Source organism: Ischnura elegans, chromosome 5 (genome assembly GCF_921293095.1).
Source record: "Ischnura elegans chromosome 5, ioIscEleg1.1, whole genome shotgun sequence".
Taxonomy (NCBI): Eukaryota; Metazoa; Arthropoda; class Insecta; order Odonata; family Coenagrionidae; genus Ischnura; species Ischnura elegans.
Window position 1 is genome coordinate 60,674,964 of NC_060250.1, and position 11,332 is coordinate 60,686,295.

The 11,332-nt window shown below is 34.2% G+C and overlaps 1 protein-coding gene across 1 annotated transcript; it reads left to right on the forward strand.

The window, feature by feature from the left end:
• The first annotated feature begins 24 nt into the window (after positions 1-24).
• LOC124158964 (transmembrane protein 17-like) lies at positions 25-4,995 on the forward strand. Its single transcript, XM_046534406.1, has 5 exons — positions 25-223; positions 317-420; positions 606-719; positions 814-1,602; positions 4,216-4,995. Exons 1-4 carry the CDS (start codon positions 121-123, stop codon positions 1,081-1,083), a joined length of 591 nt encoding a protein of 196 aa, XP_046390362.1. The 5' UTR covers positions 25-120; the 3' UTR covers positions 1,084-1,602; positions 4,216-4,995.
• The last annotated feature ends 6,337 nt before the right edge of the window (positions 4,996-11,332 follow it).

The window sequence follows — 11,332 nt, forward strand, 5'->3', positions numbered from 1 at the left end:
AAATGACAGTCGCGTGCGCATCTATTGGGTGCTTGATTCAAACTTATTTGTTGATGTATTTATCGTTTGTGGTCATTATGAGGATATTACCTTAACTTGGATAGAGAATAGTGTTCAATTATGTCTGAATCATGGAAGATGACCATTACAAATGTATCCGACAAAATATTTCCGGGATTGTCGTATTCAAAATCCTACCCGGTGTCGGAATTCAATAAAATAGGTAAACTAAAAATTTTTCCTTTTTCTCTTCTTAGGGATATAGTTTGCTGAGCATGTGTTACTTGCTATTATTATTCATTGAAAACTTTTTCAGGGAATGAAATTTTGACTAGCCTCCCTCTTCAAATGTCACTGTACTTCAATGTCATATTTTTTCCATTTTGGCTTGTTACAATGAGCGTAATGTTGGTTATTAAGGTGAGTACGCTCAATGAATATATAAATTACTGACTTAAATATCAGTATTAACTATTTTAGTGAAGTTGCCACTACATTTCCCTATTTTTACTTTTATGCGATGAAACGGTCGTTTGGCTCTATGATACAACGTTCTCTGCTATTATTTAACGTGTTTGTTGTAATGGTTTGACAATTCCTTTCAGTACGAATATCTTAGCTCAATGTACCAATTCCTGTTAGTGATCATACTGATTGTGGTATCTTTGATTGAATGTCTGAGATTGCATTTAGGCTACTTGGGTAATCTAACGGAAAAGGTAAGATGCAATTGCACCACTTGCATTTCTATAATTTCAATTAAATGCCGTGATAAGCCATTATTAATTTGTGACGCATGTATTTATATTACAGATACCAGAGCTAGCTGCTTTCTGGATGATATCGATGTTATTATCTTTGCCTCTTCAAACGTTTCCTTTAGCTAAGTTAAATACACTACCTCAACCTGCAGAAATAGGAGCTCAAAGTGTAATGCTTGTCCTACTGATAATTCAGTTAATCTCAGGTTTTATTGCCCTTCGAAGAGCTGCGAAGTATTTAGCATCTAAGTTTCAGGAAGTTCAGGTGGAGATGAATAGTGAAGGTTTTAATGGGGAAGGTGCCCAGAAAAAACTTGAATGAATATAGCTAATTTGAGGTTCATTGAATTGCAACTGTATATTAATCACTCTTTGTTTATTACACCAAAGCGTACAATCAGTGTGATCAGTTGAATTGGCTATGGCCATGAAATTTGATGGAAAAGTTATTTTGGAATTATTTCCCTGAGTCCATGAAAGTGGAATGTCCTTGATTCCAAAATATATCTAGTAATCTTAAGATAAAGGCAAATATTGTATATGAGTTGTGACTGGTTTTATAAGTCTTTCAAGTTTTACACACATCTGGGATAGGAGTACACAGAAATGTATTGATGCATGCATGCCTAGCTCACACTCTTGAATTGAAATGTCTACATTGGTTATGGCTGAACCAATTTCATCACATAATGAAAACTTGAGTGTAAATGGCTGCCAATGGGAACTTTGATTTTATGTACAAATGCCAAAGTAGCAACTATGAACTTTGAAAGCTGAAATTCAGAGGCGTGAACTTCATGTTTCTGGGAGTGCTGTTATCTTCTCTTGCAAGTGTTAAGATGTAAGTGTGAAACTCATTACTGCATGGTAATTTAAAGTGTTTACATGATAAATAATGAGCCAGTATTTTTTATGCTCAATTTTTTTATATGAGCCAGTTCTTTTTCTTATGCATGCTTAATTAATACTTTCACACAAGGTGTATTCTTGGAAGCCGTGGAATATTTAGATTCTCATTTCAGGGGAGGAGGTGGCTCCCCGAGCCACTTCTGTTATATTCACCCCCAAGGGGACTGCCATTTACAGCTCATAGCATTAGTTTGTCTCCAATCCATGGCATAACCTCTATGAAGAGTCTAGTGGCTCCTGTTAGGGCACCTTGTAGGAATATTCATTAAAATCAGTGATGAGATTTCAGCTCAACGACTTTGTCTGTATTTCTCACACATACTCGTGCCTACAATGCTTAGCAAAAACTTGATGAAAAAGATGATGGATAGATAGTGGTAGGAGGGCCAAGATAATTGTAGCTTCAGGTTTACTCCTTTTGAATTAGGACATCTCATAATATTTTGCATTTACATATTTATTAACTGAATACATGATATAGTATCAGTGCATGCCACACCCATGCCCTCCGGTATGATTCATTAGGCTATGTCAGACTGGGATGCATACTTAAATTTTCCTTTATTTCCTGATTTCCTAATATGTTTGCCCTTGCTTGGTAGAGAATATTATATTTTAGTCATTGGATCTGCTCTTTTCATTTCAATCCAGAGAGAGAGATAAGAGCCATTATGAGCTCATTCCCTCAGACCTGAAATCGTAATTCCATAAAAGATACGGTCAATGGACGAGAAATACAAGTTGCAATGGAAAAAAAATCTTCCTTTTTCAGACATTCTCTTAAAAATATAAATGAAAAACTTTTAATTAAAGGTTGCTGCTTGCTTTATGTGAGTTGGTGATATAAATAAAATTCTGGTTCAATAATTTGTTCATAGACGACTGCTCATTAAAGTACAATGGAATCTCTCACAAGTGTTTCTTTACAACTATTAAAAAAATCAAAGAACAAGGATAAATGTCCTGGAAAAAAATTTATTTCAAGTCTCATTTGTGACAACTATTCCTTCTGAGTATTTTTGGATTCTGCCTACTTTAAAGTGATGTAAAATATTAGTGAGAGGAAATTCAAGGCTGTGCTTTTCCCCAAGGATATGAAGAGATACGAATGTTGCAGAATAAGAAGACGATGTTGGCAAAAATATTGTGGAATTTTTAATACATCAAAACATACTAGAACAGGCCAGTGGCAGCTGGTGGTAATTTATCTAGGGTGTGCATTAGAGCAGATATAGGATGATTTAATTATATTATGTTAATCCTAATCCATGAGTGTCATATTTCGTCGTAATAGAATACAAAGCAAGCAAAACATATCACTGGTACACTCTACCCTTAAAATTGCATGAACAGAAATAATATTAGCATGTATGAAAATAATTATTCTCAACACACCTTTACAAGTGACGGTAGTTGAAATTTATTCTCTTTTCCTTACACCCTATGAGGAAGTAGTGTAGAAAACGGCTATACAGATGGCTCTGTAGACGGACTAGGATCCTGGGCGCAGGTAGTGTAGGTGGCGGCTACACCACTACACTACCTGCTAGTCAGTCACCATAAACATGCACATGCGCATTCGCATGGTTTTGAGTCTGCTCCCATCGCCACTTTGAACAGCACAGCCTCATCCCGCCAGAGCTCCCACTAGCGATCGCACAGACCGAAAATGCGCCCGGCATGATGCCACGGGATCGCACACTTGTAGAGCGGTGAATTCGAAAAGGAGATAGCAGTAGCGTTCGGAGGCTCATGATTCTTGCATATGCAGACAGTACTTTTATCCTTCACGTTGCGAAGGAATAGTTTTCTTTTATAATTTATTCATCTTTGGGTGTGCACTTGCTAACATGCGTATACGCATGCGCCGCCACTGGAACAGGCAATAAATATTTTCAAAGAGTTGTAATGTTACAGTGAGTGAATTATAAGGAAAAAGGAGTCCAATTCATAGTGGAATGATGGAGTTTATGAGTGGTCAAAGTTAGCTCTTATTAAAAATTACCAATAAGTTAAAGTAAGAAGTTATAGGTGGCAGTTTTTTAGAAAGCACCAAAATTTATCTTTTTTTCCTCTTAATGGGGAAAGAGGAGACATGAATGAGCAGGGTGCATATAATTGAATGACTAGATTACCATCAAAATTTGATTGTTTACATCCTCATGATCATAAGAGCCTAAAATTGATAACCTTCATGTATCAGTCACCTCCCTAAGGGTCCACTTTTATTTTTAGCATCATGCATTGGTTTTCTTTGTTGCATATATATGCCTATGTTATTAAAACACCCATTTGTACGACTTGAGTACAAGATAGAAACATTCACGGTGGGAAGATAGGCTTGTTTTTTTAAAGACAGAAAATGGGGTAAAACAAAAAAACTTCCTATAGTCATAGCTCACCTTGACTTAAGTCCTATTTATAATAAAATTTAAAATAATTATTACATTAAAGTTTTTTTAAATTTTATGATTGTTGCCAGTGTGAGAAATATCCAACTGATTTTACAGCATCTAATCATATCATTTTTTTCTCTATGTTTCAGGTAAAAAATAGTGGTCATGAATTTTCAGGGTACTGCTTCAAGTGGATCCATTTGGACACCACAATGTAGCCAGAAAATGTCTACCATTGGATACAAAAATCAATGGAACTGTTCCAAACTTCGCCAAATTATGGTTATTGTAAGTTTTTATTTCCCCTTAACCTGAAAATAATGTGTAACACCAAGGTGTAAGAATAGATTACATATTATAAAAAATTTATTGTTAATTAGCTTACTAAAAATCATTCCTTTTTAATAAGTTCATGAGTTTCTCCTAGGGAGAATAGTGTGCTCGCTATGTATTGACAGTAGGCATTCTTATTCCTAAAATAATATAGAACCAGTTCTAGGCTAGTCAGATTCAAAGAGCATTGATGAGACTCAAATTAAATCATCAAGATATTTTTCCTGCCTCGACCGAGTTACATTAATGCATAATGAACTTTTAAGCAATTGACATGCCAGACTACTGTATATTGCATAATGTAAATCTTATGTATGATGTAAAAATCTCAAATTGCCCTGTCATATGAAAAGTTTATGTAAAATACCCAAGGCAGCCTATTAAATATTTTGAATTACCTATTACCCTTTCCAACTTTTCTGTGAAAATAGGAATTGTGTGAATGTTCCATCACATCAAATTGTCCCTACTTTTTTCTTCATCCATAAGTGGATGTCTGCATTCAGTATTTATTGAATTATGCATTTATTTTGTATTATAAATGAATGTTCCACAATAAAATCGTATATATTTTCAGAAACAATTGACAAATCTAATTATGAACTTTTCTTCTGTAACTTTCCAAAACCTTTTTACCTTTTTGCAAAAATATTTCGCAGGCACATCATCCATATCAATGGCTAAGTTCTTACAACTCGTATCTCAATAATAGCAACTTTTATGGAGAGCAAAAAAAAACTATTTATTTTTTAATTGTATGTTTTAAACTCAAATTAAAAACCAAAAATATATGAAACCGAAAAAGAAGCAAACAAAGAGTGGTTTTTTGCTTGAATTTTATTTTTTATTAACAGTATTAACTCACACCAGCCAAATTTTGAGATATGTGTTATTAGAACGCAGTCGTCAATATAGTGAATAATTGAATCCTTTGTTTGTGAATCCATTTTTCTGAGTAGACAGATACTGAATGTGGTAATCAGGACATGGTGATTCACAGTAAAAGATGAATGCTGAAAAAATCTCAAAAATGATGTTATTCACTTAACCCTAGAAGGGCACACTGGGGTCCGGTGGACCCCAGGAGTTTTTTTCTTTGCTGTAACTTTTGTAATGCACAAAATATTGAAAGCTCATACCAATGTAAATTTCCTTTTATATCTTAGTAAAAGTTTCTAGTGTGTGGTGATTTTTTCAACGCGCTTATTGCTTTATTATTTAATATTGAAAATCGTCTGGGGTCCATTGGACCCCAGTGTGCACTTCATGAAATTTTTTTGAAATTGCGAAAAAAAATTAACACATTTGTTTATTGCCTTTTTTGCTGCAAATACATTTTTTATAATCGTATTTATATGTTTAAAGTAAATAAAATGCAATTTATCACTTTTTATCCCTTTGGGATTTTTGAGGGCATCGACTTTTTTTGTGAAATATCTTGGTTTCCTCTTTTGCAAATAATTTAAGAATTTCGGAGTGAAAGATGTACGAATAAACTTCAATGGAATGGATTGTAGAGCAATATTTTTGAACATTTATTACTCATAATAGTAAACTATTCATCAAACAATGACGTTTGAAATCATTTGGAGATCGAAAGAGAGAGCGAAATTTGGTTTCAGATCTGCCTGGACCAAAAGGAGCAGATCGCGACGTCAAAACTCCCCGGCAAGCTTGGGAATTATTGTTGGATAGCGCTTTAAGAAATAAAATAATGACGCACACAAATGAGGAAATACAACGGCAGCGTCAAAATGTCACAATTCCTCAATTGTACTACGGTGATGTAGATGTTGAGGAGATTGAGGCTTTATTGGACTTCTATATTTTTCTGGAGTGCAGAAGACGTGCAACACAAATTTGTATGAACTGCGGTCAACTGAGTTTGGATCTACGTTGTATCAATGCACCATGTCTCTCTGCACCGATTCCTGTTTTTGCTGTCAACCTTGCGTTTTGATGATAAAAACACCAGAATGCAGCGTAGAACGATCGATAATTTTGCGTCAATTCGTGAAATTTGGGAAGGGTTTGTAGATAATAATAAGAAATATTACACTCCTCATGAGCATTGTACTGTAGATGAACAACTTCTCGGTTTTCGAGGCCGTTGCCCCTTTCGGATATATATGAAAGGGTAGCCAGATAAGTATGGCATAAAAATTGTAATGATGAATGATGCAAAAACGTTTTACATGGTAAATGCCTGTCCTTACATAGGAAAAGTAGTTACCAATCCAGATGAAACTGTTCCGACATATTATGTACGGACATTGTCAACACCAATTCATGGCACGAATAGAAATATTACGTGCGACAATTGGTTCACTTCTGTTGAGCTTCTAAAGATGCTAAAAGATTATTCAATAACGATGTTGAAAATTCGTAAAAACAAGCGTCAAATTCCAGTGGATTTTACAAGAAGTGCTGTTGTTCAATCTTCACGATTTGCCTTTGACCCTGACATGACCCTGGTGTCTTTCACACCGAAAAGAAATAAAATAGTGCTTTTGTTGTCATCTTTTCATTTGGATGGAGCTATAAATGAAGACAATGGAATGCCCGAGATTATTTGCATGTATAATGCCACTAGAGGAACAGACACATTTGATCAACTGTGTCATGAATATACAATAGCCAGAAAAACCCTTCGATGGCCAATGCAGATTTTCTATGGCATGCTAGACCAAGCTGGTATAAACGCAATGGTTCTTTACTCTCATATTGATAGTAATGAAAAAATAAACCGGAGAACATTTTTGAAAAACTTGGCTTTGTCACTCATCAAACCTCATTTGCATCAACGGATTTTGAAAAAAAACCTGCGTTCTTCATTTAGGAATGCCATTGCGGAAATTTTAAAAATTGAAATATCAGCAATTGATAAACCTGAAATCCTTCAAAGCAAAATACGATGCAGCTTCTGCCCAAGGAATAGAGACAGAAAAACAAGAATTATATGCTCATCGTGCCGCGCTCCGATGTGTGACGAGCACCGAAGTTATCTGTGTACTACCTGTACTGGAGTGAGAAATTAACAACAAAGCATTTTTTTTCTAAAAATTTATATTTTACTTGTAAAATAAATAATAGTAATGTACATTTTGGAGCAATAGGAAGTCCTAATGAAATTTGTGAAAAAAATTTAAAAAAAATACACAGGAAAATTTCGTTGTTTTTAATTGTTAAAATTAATGCGTTTTATGGAAAGAAAAAATATGAAACATTTTTCACATGAACTACACAATGTAATACTTAAGCTGTTAAAACTATTTGTCTGTACATCTAAAACATTCGTAAGAGTAAATAAAAGTAGGATTGGTGACTTTCTTAAATAATTTTTATGTCTTTAGAATGAAAAATATTGTTTTACTTTCATTTTAATATGTTTAAATAACTTATATTTACATATTTGTGTAAGACACACTTCTATTATTGATACTTACTATATTAATAGTAAAAAAATATCAGGATGTTGAAACTAAAAAATTTTAAAGTTATAGGGTCCGCTGGACCCCAGTGTGCACTTTATGATTGAAAAAAGAAGTGTGCACTTCTAGGGTTAATGGGGACAATATGAAAACTAAATTGTTAGTTGGATTAAATTAAATAGAATCTCACTCCTGCCTCTCTTTCATCCCTAAGATAGCTGTCAATAATTTTTTGAAGAAGCATGCCATTTTTCAGCACTCAATGGTCAGTAATGCATTATGTCAATAATTTCATTAAGTCATATTATTGCCTCACAATTACATCATGACATGAAATTAAATTCTTCCCAATATCATATGGCTTGGTCACTATTCTTGCATACTGACATCAAAACAGGAAAGCCAAGTATTTGATATAGGTACCTAGTCAACACTTTAGAGGATCAATATTTGTGACTCCTAAGTACATTGATTTCACACCTTTCTTGGTGTGTTGGTGGTTTGCTAACTGGCCCTTCGTAATGTTTTTGCTTCGATGAGGCCATCACATCACTGGGTAATACCATATTATAAAAATTCACACTCACCTACTCAGCATGACTGATGTGCTGACTTAAGTCCAGCAGCTAATCACAAGCTCTCCAGTAATTACGACAATTTGTACAAGCCAAGAGATGAATTAAATTATGACTGGGAACTTTCAAGTCGATGAGTCCCAACCAGATTATGAGTCAGCCTACCATACAGTTCTGAGGATAATAATTTATCCAAGTACAGTAAGAAAAGAACAGAATGCACATGAAAAGAAGGCTAACTCTCATAAATGAAAGCAGAAGGAAAAATTAGAGAACTGGAACATCACTACTGTTGAAGTAATTCAGATTTCAAAATGGTCAAATTGATTATGTGAATTAATATTCAAGTCAAAATAGGGCAAAATTCGTAATAGTTAACAGGTTTTTATGTATGTGATCTACTCCTCTATTTTGTTCTCACCGAGGACAGGTAAGCTAAAAAATCATAAGGGAAGGGAGAATAGATATGGAACTACTAGAGGTGACATGGAAAGGGATAAGAGAATACTGGAGTGTTGGGTAGAGGATTATATGAAGTAGCCTTACTTTTAAATGAGAAGTTGTTAGGAGAGTGGGCTAGGTGGAATTGAGGCACGACCCAACAACTTTGTGGTGGATAAGGGGAACAACCAGCAACCATAGGGAGGCGGAAATAGATTTGGAGTATGAACAGCTTGAGGAAATAATAGTGGAAATCCAAGGTATAAAAAATAAAACAGTTTTAGGGACTGCAACAATTAATTAGGGGAAGGAGGGACTGGAAACAAAAAAGGGGAATTCGTACTAAAAATGAAAAAAAGACAGGAGAAATGACAACAATTTAGCTGAAGGAACAAGCTAGGTATAACAAATACAATTCCTTGGGAATTCATTGTAATCAATTACCTTAACCACTGTAATAACTTTAATAAAAACATTAAAATCCGTTCAGAAAATTTTTTATCTCCTACATTTAGGCAACAGGAAGTATGCTTATGTAATTGGGTTGCATGTCCCCCAAGGATACAAGAAATGCCAGTCTATGTTTCTAGCTAAGGATGGGGTAAAGATTTGGTCAAACCGATGGACTTGATAATGCATCAGATCCAGCACTCAAATAAGTCCTGTTAACAACTGGTGGAGAAGCTGATCAAATCGGATACCTCTACAAGATGCAGTTTTTATTTGGAATAGAAAAATCACAATGAAACATCATTTAAAATTACCTATTACTGATAAAATATGTTAGGTTAGCTGCATGGTATATGTACCACTTAATATCTTTACGGGATATATGTTTTATTATTATGACTTTAGCAATGATTACTAGGTATTGATAATCCTGCAACTAAAGTAAATATTGCCACATACTACTACGTAGCCATTGGATAAGTCATTTGACACATTGTGTGTAGCCACTTCCACGACGGTGAAAACATGATTGCCATTTTGATGGTTTAATTTCATTAAAATTTTAACATACGTTGCCAAATTTTCTGGACCACGATAGATTTGCCTATAAATAATAGTGCCGCTACAACTGAAGTAGCTTGGAGAATAATCAAATACCATTGTCTGCCATTCCCTGGTAAATAAAATAACTGATGGGTTGATTTATATACATACATATTTCAATGTTGTAAAACTGAAATTTAACAGCAGCATCCTCGCATGAGATGTCATATCTTTGGAAATAGATCATATATAAAAGCATGCAATGGCTTTTTATGCAAGAAAATTTTTAGTTGTTACATGTGTTTAATCAAGGAATTTTTAGAACTCATTCAGTTTTCAACAAATTTCTTTACCTGGAATTTACTGAAACTCATTGGTTAGTACAGAAAAATTGATGAAAAGAAGACTGAAAAGGAAGTAATGATACGATCTAGAGAACCAAATACTTATTGGAGGTGGACGTTGAGCAGGCTATTGGCATAATGCATGTAAAGATGTTTTCCTAAACATTATGAACGATATATGAGGAAACTAGGAGAGCAGAACAAACTGAGGAAAATCGTTTGGGTAGCTACATAGTCAAGAATCAATTTGAAAAATTCTTTTTGCTATAAACTTTGGCAGTTTGTTTAACTTAAGTAAAATAACAAATTAATTACCTTACTGAGTTCAAGACCTTTAAAATAAGCCATTGTGTGTATTTTTAAGGAGATATGGTGCCTAATTCAAAGAGCCAGACACTGCAGTGGTGGTAGGTCAGCTAATGAATGGTTTTTAGTTGTTACAAATGCCCTCACTCAAAAATCATTTTCTTTCTTAATTGAAATATTACCCATACCAAAATGTTTTAACTTTTAGAGGAGTGCTATATTTACAACATAATAGGGGGGGGGAGAAGCCATGGGGTACAAGTGACTCTTTATTAACAGATTTAGATACAGAAATTGATAGAAGAAATGTACAAAAACTTAGTGGCCAAGGAAACTGTGTGAGTCTCTGTTCAGTGCTGATATTGAGTGGAAAATCAAATACACCTCTAAATATGTAGTTGATCTGGTTTTGTTTTCTTTGAATAATCTCTACACATAACTCATGTTTAGAAAAAATTCAGTTGTAAGTCACTAAATCAGCCTAAATCCCTCATATAAAAAAATAAGAAAATCAAAGGTGTAGTTACATCGTCAAAAATTAATCAGAAAATTATAATTTGTTAAACAAAGTAAATTTTTAAATGACATAAACCAATCAGTTATTTACTTTTTCCATGTGATACCTTTAAAATGAATGAATGAGTGGAATGACCAAACAATATTCATAAATTTTTCCTGAGGTTGAAAATGCCAGCCTTCCTGGGAAAGATTGGTGTTTGAAAATATACTCCCTGAATAAGACCAAAAACCAGTACTTTCCACATTCTTTGCCTTCGTCACACAAACCATTTCCTGAGGCATTTTTGTGGGGGTATCTGAAGTTGGCAGACTTCTTCCAAGAGA